The sequence below is a fragment of the Pagrus pagrus genome, assembly GCF_965226575.1.
Source record: "Pagrus pagrus genome assembly, chromosome: 18".
Taxonomy (NCBI): domain Eukaryota; kingdom Metazoa; phylum Chordata; class Actinopteri; order Spariformes; family Sparidae; genus Pagrus; species Pagrus pagrus.
In genome coordinates, this window is record NC_140202.1 from 17,134,049 (window position 1) to 17,149,834 (window position 15,786).

At 42.3% G+C, this 15,786-nt stretch overlaps 1 protein-coding gene across 1 annotated transcript; it reads left to right on the plus strand.

Annotated features, from left to right (window-relative positions):
- The first annotated feature begins 7,038 nt into the window (after positions 1–7,038).
- grhl3 (grainyhead-like transcription factor 3) lies at positions 7,039–15,786 on the plus strand. The gene is made up of 15 exons (XM_084380774.1): positions 7,039–7,173; positions 8,514–8,688; positions 8,784–8,845; positions 9,525–9,801; positions 9,904–10,143; positions 10,767–10,878; positions 11,010–11,104; positions 11,667–11,825; positions 11,918–11,987; positions 12,075–12,199; positions 12,925–12,950; positions 13,061–13,146; positions 13,248–13,333; positions 13,499–13,563; positions 14,772–15,786. The coding sequence occupies exons 1-15, from the start codon at positions 7,157–7,159 to the stop codon at positions 14,887–14,889; spliced, it is 1,713 nt and encodes a 570-aa protein (XP_084236900.1). The 5' UTR covers positions 7,039–7,156; the 3' UTR covers positions 14,890–15,786.

Sequence of the window (15,786 nt, forward strand, 5' to 3'; positions counted from 1 at the left end):
GCTCACTTTAGATTTGCTATCTCTCTTGCCAATCCAGGTGTTTTAGTTATACACTGCACACACTGTTCAGATACTTTGCAGAACTAGGCTAGCTGTTTCCCATTGTTTCCAGTCTTAATGGTAAGCTAACTGGCTGCAGCCTCATATTTAGCCTACAAACATGGGAGGGGCGTCAATTTTCTCATCCAACTCTCGACAACAATGTGGTTGAGCACATTTTCCAAACTCTCTGATTAATCTTTCAATGGGCTATAACTTGCAAAACCTTTGTATAGCCTTTTTATTAAAAGACTAATGAGCTGCCCTAAATGTTGTACACACCAACACTACTAGGGAGACAGCAGGTGTTTGACTATACATGTTTCCTGTAAAGCATTCTGGGAATGTCAGAGGGCAATTAGCCACAATTCTTTCCAATTGTCATTTGCGGCAGATAGGAGAGACCTCCTCCTCGCTTTATGAAGTGAAGATGCACCCACCTTTAGCCTGAGGGGTCCAGAATGAAACCTAATATGTAGATAGGCCCAATACCTGCTCTCCACATGGGTGGGCCCACAACCAGTGGCCTAACACCATAAAGTGTCTCTGTTTGTGTTGGTGTGTCACCTTCTAATCTTGATATTATAACTTTACCACATCCTAAACCTCGCTTTCTCTTTGTAGTTTGTAGTTTCGTTCATATTTGTGCAGTGTGTGTGAGTTTTTAGCTCCAAACCCTGACGATGGCCGTCAGATCCCTCGTGTCAACCTGCAGCAGTCTTCATTAGACATGTGAACACTCTCACACAGCTCTAAGATTTCCATGTACCTGTTATCCATTTACAAAAATCAAATTCTGCCAGTTGCGATAACTAAATCGATATTCTATAACAGGTAACATGTTTCTTTAATTTTCAACACTCCTTGGGTTTCTTGGCGTCGCTTCATTAATTTGTCTGGCAGTAGATATGGCAGATGATGCAGAGATGTGGCTCGTCTGACAGATGAGATTATCACCTGTCTAAATCTACCACTTCATGTTTATATGTAAGAGAGCATAATGGAAGATGTACGTGTTTGTTTGTGTTTGTGCGTATGCCTACAGCATTCATCTGTCATTCCACAGGCGTTGTTATCTTTACCGGCTCTTTCACTTGTGTTCCTACCGATCCTCCGAAAACAAAAGCAGAGTCTGAGAAATGAAATGAAAGAGGTGTGACTCTTAATAAACACGACAGAGACTGAACACCAACGGGCTTCTTAAACACAAGGTTCCTCTCAGTGTGTGAGGAACGGACCTATTTTACAGTAGAATAAACACCAGGAATTGATGAAAATACTCCATGTGAGTCACTCTGTTGAACTTCACAGTGTCCTTGACGAGAATGCAAATAATTTCTCAGGCGCTAAACTGTTTTGAAGCTAAAATTGCACACATATTTCAGGCTGAAGATCAAGGGTAGTGCAAACTGAATGCTTTTGCACATGTGGGAAAGGAGAAGCTAAGCTTATTTTGGAGAAGTGAACAACTTTTTAATTAAGCTGAGGTAATTCAAATTGTATCCAAATTTTAGGATGAGGAAATTATATTAATCTAGTTACAGGCAAACAACCAACAATTTAAACACTTTAAACACTTAACACTTACTACTTAATTTTATCTTGGACTCATGCAGTAATAATAATCCTTCTAGGGTTACACAAGGCATGCATTTGTGTTTTATGATGTTTTATGACCAAATAGCAGGAACTCAGTTCCTTTTTTGTTGCCTGTAAAATCCCCTCGTAGCTACTCTGTCAACACGTATGCCCCCGAGCAGAGCTCCAAGAAATGCATGTATTGAGCAATGCAACTATCGTGTTCTCCTCTGCAGCTTCTCTTTGCTCCAGGCAACGTGGTGTCCTAACCTCTAATAGCCAACATGCAAATGTCAAAGCGCTGAAACTTGAAGAGATCCTGTCAGCTCCCCATTTTCTCTCCTCTCAATCTCTGCCAGCATTACCGTCAACCCGCTGCTTTTTCATATACTTCCCGCCACCTCCTCACCCTTCAATTTCCCCTTTTCTCTCCATGTTCTTACACCTAAATCCCCCTTCTCTCCTCCCCCCTGGCCCTGATCCCTTACTCGGGGCAATGTGGAGTTTCTGGGAGTGGCTGCTGCTGCCTGGTGTGGGGGGGATATTAAAAGGAGTGAGGCTGAGGAAGAGGTAGTGGTGGTGGGGGGGTTAGAGAGTCTTTCCAGACTCTTGGAGCCTCTCCAAGTCCAGGCCAAACAAAGTGACAGCAGGATTCTGCTAAAGAGGTCTCACCATTCACCGAAGTATCACAGCTCTGAGGAGGTCAGAGCACCTGGCAGAGGTCAACGAATCATGCAAACACACATACTGATAAACTAATTGCACACTGTGTCCTGAAAACAGTGACATAACATAACTACATGCACTACATACATTTGTAATTAAACTGAATATTTAGCAGAACATAGTGGGTAAGGGTGGGACATTAGTGGAAAAAGGGAGACGTGTCGCAGCCTTCCGGTAACAGGTGCAATACTTGCTGGTTTCCCAATGTGAGGCGCAGATAATGAGCAACACGCCCCGGGCTCCTTATATCTCTGTCAACCCTTCGTACACATTCCTCCATGTCAAACCAGGCATTAGAGTAGATTAAGAGATACAGGAAGAGAAAGAGATAGAGAGATATGTATAAAATGTAGGAGTTGATGAGAAAGATCAGACGCAGAACTAAAGAACTGCCTTCCTTTTTCATTGGTTTCTTCACCTCGCGTGACTTAATCACCGCGGGTCAAGAGTTTTAATCTGCGTGGTCTTTACGTTCAGGGTGATGAAGATGCTCTTAAGCAGTGAGAGCGGAGTTTGGTGGGTCAGTCGTAAGGGAAAGCAGCAGCAAGAAAACAAGGTGAAAGGAGGAGCAAGCAGGAGACAGGAAAAAGAGAAAGAGGGACATAGTGGGAGGAGAAGGGTGATGACAGAGCCCCTTTCTCAGCGGCAGTCTTGCGGAGAGCCAGAACTGATATCTGTTTGTATGCCACCATGCATGGCTGCATGCTCACACGCACACACACACAAAACAGGCACACATTCAACAGACCAAAGCACAAGGCCACTTCAGGTCCTGGTTTCTTACTCCGTGGGTGAGTTTCAAGGCATGAAAGGAAGTCGTTTGAACATCTTGTGACATCCATCCATCTTCCAATCGTTCCCACCCTGAAGGATTGAGCCACAGGTCTCTATGGGGGCCGTTCACACATTCACACAACATGATAGTTCAACACAGAAGAGTGTTAGGATAAGTTTGACAGAACCTTAGACAGGCAAGTGTTAAGTTTTGTGCAAAGGTAGATCCTCTTTTCTTAGTGTGATTGTACGTTTGCATTAAAAAATTAAGAAAAACTACAGACACCCAACAGAGACCAGACTGCTGCTGTTGTTAGCTCGCCTTTCTCATATTCCTGCACACGCATACTTAGATACGGTATCTTGGATTAGTAAAAACACACTAAAAGTGTTAGACAATTTCATTTTGGGATTTGTTGTATGTTATTATTTATTGTAGATGTGGGTTTGTGTTTTGCAAGCTGTATTATTATAAGTTCATAACTTTCAGATCATTATCTTACAAGTTTCCTGTAAACACGCATGTGGTACCAATTAAAGGATAATTCATTGAAACCCAAATGATTATTAATTTATTGTTAATTTAATTACTTTATTGATATATATTGGGTTTTTTTGTTTGTATGTTTTTGTTTTTTTTGTTTGATGTTTTGCATGTTCAGTCGACTTGCTGCACTCCAGCATTAATGTTATCTATGTTAAACTAGTAGTTGAAAATGGACTGATTGAACACTGTCTGATTTCCCTAAAATTAGAAGAAGTTTCAAATCCCCACTAGATCATAGAATATCTCAGTCGTGATTACATTTCTGTTTCTTATCTTTTATAACTTTTTAGGCTTATTGCATAACTCGACATATATTTCAAACTTGCTGCCAATATTAACAGAAAAATATCAAGCAAATATTGCTTATAATGCAATGCTTTTGTTACAGTATGCTTTGTTTTATGTTATTTTGTTATTGTCACCACTGTGGAGGAAGCTATATGTGCACAGTATTTGAGTCTGAGACAGATTTCTCTACGGTTACATAAAAACACTGGTGCCCTTTTAAATTTTTTTCGCCCCTGGTCCTCAAACATCCTGAGTCCGAGGGAAATTTTCATAAATTAAAAAATTAACTCTTATAACTATATATATATATATATATATAGTTATAAGAGTTAATTTTTTAATTTATGAAAATTTCCCTCGTTGAAGCATTGATCACACACTTCCAGTGTGTTTCAAAGGCTGTTCTTGTTTAGATGTGTGCATCAGGGCCTTATGGGATTTTCCTGTAGTTGAAGTGCAAAGAGAGAGAAACAGGGAGTGGGAATAAAAGAGTTTGACACTGTGATGTGTTAATTTCACAGCACTAATGAGGGACAGATAGAGAAAATATAAGAAAGACAAAGTGCCGGAGAGAGAAAGAAACCACAGACGAGAGAGAGTGTTCGCACCCTGAACGAGCTGATGAAAGTGATCCATCCATCCTCTGTTCACCTCTGCCTCTTTTACAACTATTGGTTCTAGTGGTTTATGTCTGAATGAGATGTTTGGTAAAACATAAACGTAAAACTATGGTAAGTTTTAAGTCTAGCCACATTTGTAGTGGAGGGTGAAGTAAACCAGGATAGAGCTTCTTTAATTAATTTTAATTAACGTGCAAAGTATATTGAAGGTGTGCCGTACACAGAAAAGTCTTCCTTCTTTCTCTCTTGACTCGATGCCAACTCGCCCTTGGGCCTCTGTGTATGTGTGTGTGCGTGTGTGTGTGTGTGTGTGTGTGTGTGTTATTGTACAAGGGTGTGTGTGAGTGTGTGGGCAAGCTGCACAGCACGCACCCTTGTGTAATACCACGCCAGATTCCCTCAGGTGTCAGCCGCAAGAGGTGCTCACACACACACACGTATGAAGAGATACACAGCCACAGGTAATTATACACAAGCACATCACTCTGTGTGTGTGTGTGTGTGTGTGTGTGTGTGTGTTTGTGTGAGTGTACACCTGTGTGTGGGTGGAAGATGATATCCCTGACTGACACGAAGACCTTACAAGCCTCACTGCTTTTCGGTTCCTGGTAGCACGAGTTGTGAGTTTGGGCTTTATTTGTCAGGAAGTGTGTGTGTGTGTGTGTGTGTGTATGTGTGTGTGATTTACCGTGAAGTCAATGTGAAAGTGAACATTTCATCCTATAGTGTAGTCTACACTCGTACAAACTGTCTGTGCTCCACCTTCCCAGGGTTTATATTCTAGATTAAATTCCACTTCTACATGCAAAGTCATAAATGCATCACTGAATTGCCTGTTAATCAGTCCAATAAAAATAGTTCAAATGGCAGAAACAGTTACATAATTTAGTTTGCCATGGGAAGAGCAGAGTTATTTCGTTTTCATGTCAATATTAGGAAATTGCAATGGTGAAAGGAAATTAAGTACAAATACTCATGTAATGTATTTGGATAAATCTTTTTTGGATAAACAGCTATTGTTATCTACTGCTGTCTTTTTATACCAAACATCATTTCTATAAAATCTGATTTATTGTTGTGGATCAAAATATCCAACATTATATAAAGTGGTTAAAATGTGCTCCAACTGGATCAATTGCTATTTTTATTTAAAGATTACCGTTAAATTTACACAGTTTCAGTTTCACACAGGTTCAGTTAGGCCAGGAAATGATTTGTATTAAAAAATAACGTGTAAATACTTTCAAACAATTATTTATTTATTTAAAAATGTGGTTTTTTGTGTTGTAAAACGTACCTAAAAGTCATACTTGAGCAAAAGTATTGATACTGTGTTAAAGTATCACTTTGGCAAAAGTGAAAGTCAGCCATGCAAATAACACTTGACTAAAAGTCTTAAAGTATCTGATATCAAACATACTCAAGTATCAAAAGTACAAATAAAAGTAAATTATACATATATTTCTATGTGTATAAAATGTATGCTTTGAATCCACTGATTATCAGCCTTTTTCTTCTGATTGTGATAAAATAAATTAATTTAAAAATGCTCTGTGGCTCCAGTGCATCATGCATCCTGCAGAGTAACTAGAAACTAAAGTTATAAAATAAATAAAGTAAAAAGTACAATATCTGCCTCTAAAATAGTGGTTCATAGTAACTGAGTGGAAGTATAAAGTAGCAGAAAATGGAAACACTCAAGTAAAGCACCAAACTTTAAAATTGTACTTGAGGAAATGTACTTAGCTACATTCCATCACTGCTATTAAGTAGTTTATATTATTATATTATTTATGGAATTAGAGAGTACATTCTCTGTGTGTATGTTTTGCTGCATTACTGTATGAATTCAAATGTATTCACTAAAAAGCAAAACTTTACAAAACATTTTAAATTTTATTCTTAATCTAAGAAATACCTTCATATTATTTCTCCTTTTCCTGTTTATATCCTAAACATACTCAACTTGTTCCACTTTAATTTAAAACATTCCTTCTTACATACAAGATTCCTTTAAGCCTACCTCCCTTCAGGAGTTTTGACCACAACACTAAAGCCCCCATACATACATGTATAATTCCCCAGGAAATAAAGAAACCAAAACCTGTGTATGACATGAAGGTAGAGGTGGAAAATGATACTGAAAAACTATTAACATCTTAAAGCCCAGTTCCAGGTCATTACCAAACCTTTCACACCTATGGCTCTCCAATCTCGCCCTTTTCTCCGGCACCATAATGAGATTCGAAACCCTCCTGCCTCGGATTGTCTTGCAAAGTGTGCACACACTCATACACATGCGAGCCAGTTTCTCTCCAGCCAGGGAAGAGTTAACGATTCTACACCTGTCCTATCAGACACCTGTCTCAGTCCTCTCAGCCAATCAGAGAAGAGAGGGAATCTTGGCTGCAATGAAATAAATCTGGGCCCCGTTCAAGAGAGAATCACAACACTTGACTCATCTGTGTGTCACTGCTCTCCTCTGCTAGACTGACACACACACACACACAGAGAAGGAAACACGTACAAACAGGAGAAGAAGCAAACATTAAAGGAACTATTCCTGCTGACTTGGATTGGAGACATGACCAAAGAGACCGAGTAAGTTTATGAGTTGGTTTTTGTATTATTTGGGCTTTGTATATGTGGATTTTTTTCTCCAAAGACACACACATTTTGGTTTAGACTTTGTGTAGTTCGGTAAAAAGTTAGTTAGATTCCAGTCTTGGGGACAGAAACCTCCCTTTTTCCTACTTGCAATGAGACCCCCATGTGAAATCTCCCTGTTTTAAGAAAGGGGTGTTTTGCAGAGGAAATTGATATGGATAGTTTTTTTGGGTCTGTTTCGGCTTGTGTTGTCACTAACCTAGGGGCCACAGAGCACAAAGGGAGCCCGGGAAATAAGAATCTCCTCTCGAGGTGTTGGACAGAGACAGAGGGCAAAGACAGCATGTAATGCATTGAATTACATAATGGCGAAACTCTAGACACGAGCCCCCCCTTTGTGTTTGTGTAAAAACGTCTGCACTCGGCTGGTTTTAGGGGGGAATTGGAGGCTAACTAATGGGTGGTGTTTGCTGAGGCTGCTGCGTATGACAGGCAGAGACAGGTGCATCTCAGAGCAGGTGTATGAGTTTTGTTTGAGTTTCTTTAAGGTAGCTAAATATCAAGTAAACGGGCTGTAATCTGGCGTCAAAATAAAAGTTAAAATGTACAGAACTACATGCTCAAAAACAGCATTTTATAGCTCTCCAGGCGCTGTGTGAGAACAACCCAATATTCTCTCATTAATCCCTGCGAGAAATCACTTCACTTCGCCGTAAGCTTTGGTTCTGCTGTGGTTGTGAACACATGTGATCTTTCTCCTCCTGTCAGCACATTTGATGAGCTGTTTAACCACAGTAAACTGCTGCTATTTGTTCATTAGCTACCACAGACAAACTCCAAAGGGGGCTTATCCTGGTAGGCGGGATATTCACTGCGAGTCTCTCCAAACAAATCCAATCCTCAGAATCCCAGGCTTTATTTCTTTTTCACAAGTGATACGGAAACTATTGACTGACTGGTTGTGGGTTTTCTTGTAATCTCTTTCAAGATCTGTGCAAATAAGAGAGTTTATCCAGCACTGAAGATGCACGGGAAGTTGTGGGGGGTGTATTAGTGGGTGGCCCTTGGTTTTTTAAACCTTTTTTGACACCGCTGCTTCTGAGGGATATTAGTCAGCTCTGTGGTTTTGCAATCGAAACCCTTTCATGCTCAGGGGCAAGTATGTGCAGTGTCCTGAGGCTCGGGTACAGCTGTTACACTCACACTGTCAAACCCGGTGCGTCAAAAATGCGAGTTTACATTTAGTTCACTTTTGATCCACGGCACATTTTTCTTCTGTGTACATTTTCATTGTATCTAATCAGTCACTGTCAACTCTTTGCTCTCTTCTGTAGGACTCTGGGACTGGTCTTTCAGAGCGAGAACTTCAACTATAACCGTTACACTGACCACATCATGGACCCCTGGTCCTACATGGAGAGCTGTGTACCTGAGCAGAACCTCTCCAAACCCAGACTCCACCCAGGAGACGACCTGGCAGCCATAACCATGCTTTATGAGCAGTGCAAGGTAGATAATTGGCGATAAACAAGACACAAGGATTCATTCTAACTTTCTCAATCTGATGACGATTTTACAATTTTGTTTTATTTTTATTTTTGCAGAACCAGAAAGAGCAGAAGATTTCTGCATGCAACCGCGCTGGAAACATGTGCAAAACAGAGAGGTAAGCAAAATCCTCAAAAAAGTGTCAAACTAAATTCCCATTTGTACGAACAATTTTGAGAGGTTGCATGATTAAGACGTTAAATACTGTGACATGATAAAATGTCTCAGGGAGAGTGTGAACACAAAAAGAGAAAGGCAGGGGTCATAAACAGGTGAGTGGGTAATCCTCAAGTCAAACATAGTCAGAGGGATTTATTGTCTACTCCTCCAGACCTTCCATCCATCTATCCTCTCTCCATCATCATCTCTGCCTCGCTTAAAGAGTTTCCCAACAGGCAGAGAGACGGTTGTGTTTTTTTCTCCCTCTGTCCTCGCTGCTGGGTGAGAAATGGCCATTGTTGGGGCGCAGTTTGTCCCCTCAAACATTTTCAACAGAGAAACTCAAACACAGAGAAGAAAAAAAGCTGGATTAAGAGACAAATAGTTCCCACCCACACTCGAGCCGTGTCTTTCTGCGGGTTCACCTTGCAGTAGCTGATGTGTGCTTAGACACAAGAAGGGCTTTTGCTTCGTGTTTGCACAGGCCGTCTGCAGGCTTCTGTAAGACACAATACAGTTAGTCACTTAAAGCTTGTTTGTTTCCTGGATCTCTTTGTACCGAGTCATGCTGACCTGAAAGAAGTAGCTTTCCTGTTGTAATTAATCAGCTACTTCCTCTTTTCTCCTCAACCCTCCAGGACTCCAACCAGCACCAATGAGTTTGCGTCACTGGAGACGTCCACCAGCGTCATGAAGATCCTCTCTGAGAATGTTCCCTTGAGCCATTCCCAAGAGGTTTTGGGATCCAAGCATAACACCTCCCTGCCAATCTCTGTCCCCACCACCTCCGACACCTACGCCACCCTTACAAGCGTCGTAGCTGACACTTATGACAAGCAGGAGCTCAACATCATCTTTGACTCCCTGCTGCAGAAGTGGCCAGAGCCCGGCGCTTTCCCTGATCACAACACAGAGGTTAGTGTACTTGAAAGCTGAGCCCTGGCTCCTCTTCTATTTTACATCGCCGTCCTTCACATCTTCCTTTATTGACAAATGTCTATCCGGTTTTTCTTTCAGACACTTCCCTACAGCGTCCCCTTCCCCGAGGAACACTCCAGCCCGGTCTACTCCGGCTCCTACGCCAGCTCCCCGCCAGAGAGACTCAGGAACGAGTTCCAGTTCTCCCTGGGAGCTCCCCTGGCTTCTCCTTACAAGTCCAATGAGCTGCCCATGGTCTACCTGAACAAGGGCCAGTTTTACCCCATCACTCTCCATGGAGTGGACAACAACGCCTGCCTCAGTGCCACCAAAGTCAAGGTGAGTCATGATAGACATCATCAGGAAAGCACGAAAGTTCCTGTTTTGTTTTTATTGTGTGATGGTTACATAAAAATATGAGGACTATTGTTTCAAACTCCATCCTTCCCTTCAGGCTTTTTTCATGCTTCATGAATACATAAATTCCTTGCGTGCCACCAAGCCAACCCTTCCCAAATATCTGTCCCTCCCTTATAGCCAGCTCCTTGGTGACTAATTCCTTGCTGACACCCCGCACACTGTGCCGCTACCATTAAAATGACAGTGTCCTGCCCTGTATAACTTATTCCTACTGTGGTTTAATGAGGCCAGAGTGCAGCTCAGCTCCGTTTGTCTCATCTGACACAAGCAGGGTGGGGAAAAAAAACAAGAAAAAAGAGGAGAGGACAAGGAGGGTGTGTGGTTTTAAAACATATGTGACAACCCTTTTCTTTGTCGAGTAAATCAGGGGAAGAATACACACAAACACACACCCGCTCACCGCAAATAACTGGTGACAGTGTGAGGAGAAAGGGTGGATTTGGAGTGATAAATGAAACCCGATGGTTCTCTTGAAGCATAGGCAGCGCTCAGCCCGACAATTGTCCCTAAATCTTTTCTCTCACCTTTCTTCTTCACTCCAGACCGTGGTGATGGCTGTGTTTGAGAATGACAAGAGCCCAGAAATGCAGCTCCGCTTCTGGAATCACTGGCATGCGCGCCAGCCAACCGTCAAGCAGAGGGTCATTGACATCGGTATGTTCTTCATAAATGAAAATACACATGCAAGGTCCCTGTGCACCTGCACCCAACACCGAAGGCAGAACGGTGAAGGATTTTATTCAATTCAAAAAAAGATTAAACATGTTCTTTCCTTCCTTTCATAGCTGACTACAAAGAAGTGTTCAGCGGCATCAGTGACATTGAAGAAGTGGCCTTCAACGCTCTCTCCTTTGTGTGGAACCCCAGCGTAGAGGCCAAGGTAAACACACGTTATTATAAAACAAGAATCATATTTTTTTGTATGTATGTAACCTGTCTCTGTAAGGCCAGTTCTCTGAAGAGGGAAGAAAGGGAGGAGAACAGGTGGAAGATTTAGAAGAAAAAAGAGGAGAGGTAGAGAAGGGAGGTGAAGAGGGAGAAGGAGTGGCTGAGGAGGGAGGGGGAGGAATCCCAGAAATGTGTTTGGCCCCGAGGCTCCTGTCACCACAGCAGGCAAGAGAGCGGCGGCGGCTTATTCGAGCTGCTCTGTGGCCCGAAGGCGCCGAGGTGGGGCCGCCAAACCTGCTGCAGGTGGAGCGAAGCAGGAAGTAGGGAGATTGTGATAAGAAAATGTGAGGATAGAGAAGTTAAAACAGAAGGAAGACAGACTCTCTTTTTCACAGCTTTTATGGTTAAACATCCAATCATAGCGTGAATGCCTCCAACTTCTCCCTTTGTTTTCAATGGCATGTGTCTCTCAGACCCCATAACATCTCTTCACATGTACAAACACATGATGCCCGCATGATTAATTTAAAATCCCTGCTCCTGTTCCTCTACAGGTGTACATTGGCATCAACTCCCTGAGCACAGACTTCTCCTCTCAGAAGGGAGTGAAAGGCCTGCCTCTCAACATCCAGATCGACACTTATGACTTCAGCTCGGGAACCAACCAGCTCATACACAGAGCTGCGTGCCAGGTCAAGATTTTCTGCGATAAGGTATGTCTCACCTTATTCCCACACAGAAACAAAAAAAAATCTGATATTTGTGTTTGAATCGTGACTGTAACCCTGCGATCTTGTGTCCTCAGGGTGCAGAGAGGAAGATGCGTGATGAGGAGAGGAAGAGGAGCAAAAGGAGGGGAAAGAATGATGCTAGCAGTAAGTGTTGCCTTAAAGATTTCATCCTCTGTTCGGCATTACAGCCTCCAAAGAGTGTATTCTGACATTCCTGCTTTTGTTTTCCAGCCAACAAGTCCTTAGTGAGCAGCTCCATGGGCAGCGACAGCACCTTCTTCCAAACCCTGGACGACCACGTCACCCAGCCAGTTCTCTTCATCCCAGAAACGCACCTCTCCAGCTTACAGCGCATTGTAAGCCCCTCTTTTTTTTAAATTATATTTTGTTCCTCGCCTCTTGTGTTGAGTGAATCATCTTCCCGACCCCTGAGTCCCTGCAGGCACGAGACAGGCAGGGAAAAAAAACTGTGGGAAAGTATGTAGTGGGATGGGGGGAGGATATGGTGTCAGCGAAATTGAGGCGAAAGATCAGATGAGCTAATTTTGAGTCGAAACCAGGCACAGGTACAAGCCGCTGCGGATTAAGCTATGGGGGATCACGCAAAAACACACACACACACACACACACATACACACCTGGTCCAACAGATGCGCCACCCTCATCTTCTCCTTTACTCGCACACACTTGCAAAAACAGTGAGGTGAGAGTGCTGTTCAGACAGGCAAGCTTTCCCACACCGCCGAGTCTAGACCGACATGTGCGAGAGGAAAAGCTTCCACAACTTCCACGACTTCTCACAGTAAAAGAAACCGCTATTGCAGAATGACTTTATGATGCAACGCCTCACAGTCTGCTCAGAAAACATCTGTGATTGGCCGGCACGATAAAGCCTATCAGCGTCTCGCCATCAGCGTCCACGCTGACGTGGTTCTTGTTAGAGGTTATGGGAAATGCAGTCTCAGAGTGATGATAACATCCATTCTTGAAGGTGTTGCGCAGACAGGCAATGGTGGGAAGAGGGGCATCGAGCAATGGAGTGGTGTGTAATCAGATTCTGTTTCTCTCTCTGTCTCTCCAGGTCACTCCCATGGACGAGAACGACAGGTAAGCGTAGATAATAAACACAACATTGAAATCCTTTACAATTGTTTTTTTCTAAATAATCACATAGAGGCTGCTTTATACTAATGTGAGTTTGTGTTTTGTTTTCTAAGGAGTTGTATGAAGAGATCGTATCAAGACAGAGACCAGAACAGCTCTCCGCCCAGCAAGCAAGCCCGCAAAGAAGACCCACAAAGAGGTACAACCCAACCCTAACCCTTTCAATAAAACATCTAACGATCCAATGAGCTTTTCTAACTTTTATGCCTAATGTTTTATTCTTTTCTCGCCTTCCAATAGTTCTTCTGTACGTGAGGACTAGCGCTGAAGAGGTGTTTGACGCGCTCATGCTCAGCACGCCGACTCTGTCAGGCCTACGAGATGCTGTAAGTAACACACTCATAAGCACGACTATCTGACCTGATTTCTGACGTGGAATCTCACACGTATCCGCGCTCACATAGCGTTAACTTTACTGTACCTTATCTCTCAAGCATATCACCTTTCTTTCATCACGCTAACCGTCATCTCATACTCCTCTCCTCCCTCAGGTTTCAGAAAAGTATGGCATGCAGAAAGACACCATCGGGAAAATCTACAAAAAATGCAAGAGAGGGTAAGTATCTTTTTGTTCCTCTGGTATTCCCTAATGTACTGCTATTATACAACCAGCTTAGTTGGATTAAAAGAGTTCATCTGACGCATAAAATGCACATAAATTCAGGGCTTAGCTTGTGTTGTTTTAATCTTTAAGGAAACGCATGTCGACAGACTGGGTAGGTAGGTTTATTTGGCTCGGCCTGCTGGAATGTGTTAATTGCAGCTCCTCCAAAAGAAAGACAGGTGACTGAGCGAGGATGAAAAGATTTTTTTCCGCGTCCTGCAGATGCGTCATGCGCCTATTGTTGTACGTTCTATTTTCTCATAATCGCATCGCAACATCGGGAAGTTTTTCCGTAGTGGAAGAGATATCTGGTTCGATAAAGTGGAAGGCTAACTGGGTGAAGGTTGTCCAGCAAGTTTGGCATCTTTGTTTGAACCATCGCAGGTTACGTTTCTATCAGCAAAACATTAGGTCAGGCCAGATGAGTTCGTACGAAGTACCCTGCCTTTTGCGTTTCATTTCCTCAAAGTCATGAGGAAAAAAAGGTTATACTTGAGTTTGTAAAGTCCTTTCTTGGAGATACACAAAGTTCACGTCATGCATCGACTGTATCTTACAGTCAAATTTATTATAATCTGAGTCACTTTCAGAGGAGATATGACGGCAGACACTATTAAGACCTCTTTACAGAGACTCACAATCACCTTTGGGTGATTTTTTTTTTTTTTGCTGCTTGCCTGCAGCCATCACCTGAGGGGGAGCAGCTAAGCTAACAGGTTGGGTTACATTCTCCCCGCTGTTCCCTCCCTCCTCTTTGGCTCTTGTCTTCAATCAGCCCTGTCCCTGCAGGCAGAATGCATGAATGTGGTGGTTAGTTCAGTCATTAAAAGCCTTAAAGACTTAAAGGTTAGTGTTGGTGTCAGGGAAGAAGAGGAGGAGAGTGACCTGATTTACTACCCTCCTGATGCAAGAGATACGCTGTTTTTTTTTTTTTCCACCAAGAAGCAGATGACACGTTGTGTTTGAACCCACATAAGAAACCTTATGACCTGTCGCTTATGTGACACACGAGTTAAAAAGCAGAACACGTTTAAGAGCCAATTTGTGCATCCTAGTTTTGAAGATTAGTTTATTTTTATTCAAAAGTAACATTTTATTTGGCCCAGTTTCAGTTCTGATCACCGGGGTAACCTTTTGCTTTCGCCCGTCTGTTTCTGCAGGATTTTCGTCAACATGGACGACAACATCATCGAACACTACACCAACCAGTCGGCCTTCCTCATCGAGATGTCCGAGGTCGCCGCCGGTCAGTTCCAGGTCACTCTCGTTGAAGTATGAGGGCCAGCTTCCACTTGAAGGATGTAAGAAATTACAACTGCCAGTTTTAACCATCTCTCGAAGCACTGCCCAATCACTGATAATATAAGCTGTGGACTGCCGACACCAGTAAGAGAACCGGACTGAAGAGACCTTCGAAAAAGTCAAACCGTTTCTCTGTTTTTTTGTTTTGTTTTTTTTTTTATTATTTTTTTTGTAAATACCACTCACCCCTGTTCTTTTGAATTTTTTTTATTTGAATTTAATATTAAGAGCAATTATGAACAGCCTGTGTGTACATATATATAATGTAAATAGATTTTAATATGACAGTGTTTTATGAACTAGCCACGTGCATGTTGCGACCCATTTTTCACGAATTGCTATGTATTTCAATTGTATTTTTACAGAGCTCTGTACATGATGTGTGTGCAGTTTATTTTCAGCATTTTCAGAGGTTGCTATTCTCGCTGCTTTCAATGTACTCATCATTTCTTCCATGAGACTCGTTGGTGCGTTTATTCACCCACAACCTACTAATTTTCATTGCCATAAGTATCTTCTTTTAGGTTCCTTTTCAGTTTCATGACTAAACTGGCCCAACGCTGGGTTCAATTCACAACCGAAAAAGTCAGACATTTCCACCCGTAAAACCACACGAGAGTTAGTATTGGCCGTCATTTAGCCCAAAGCTGTGGACATTTCCTGACTGTATGTAACCCCCTAAAGCCATAGTATGCGTGTGTATGTGTGTGTGTGAAAAGTTGTAGGATTCTTTTCCCTTATATCAATACGCATCATTTCAAAGCAAACATGTATCCCTGTAATATTTCATTATTATACCATGGCAATTCTGGTTGTATTAGCATATCTTGCCTCTTTTGTAAAAAAAAAAAAATAAAGAAAATGCATAATAGG

Excerpts from the sequence above, each read along its gene's own strand:
- grhl3 (XM_084380774.1), top strand. Across the intron at positions 10,879-11,009 it reads GCAGAGGGTCATTGACATCG|CTGACTACAAAGAAGTGTTC; the intron begins GTATGTTCTTCA and ends TTCCTTTCATAG. Across the intron at positions 12,951-13,060 it reads CCCATGGACGAGAACGACAG|GAGTTGTATGAAGAGATCGT; the intron begins GTAAGCGTAGAT and ends TTGTTTTCTAAG.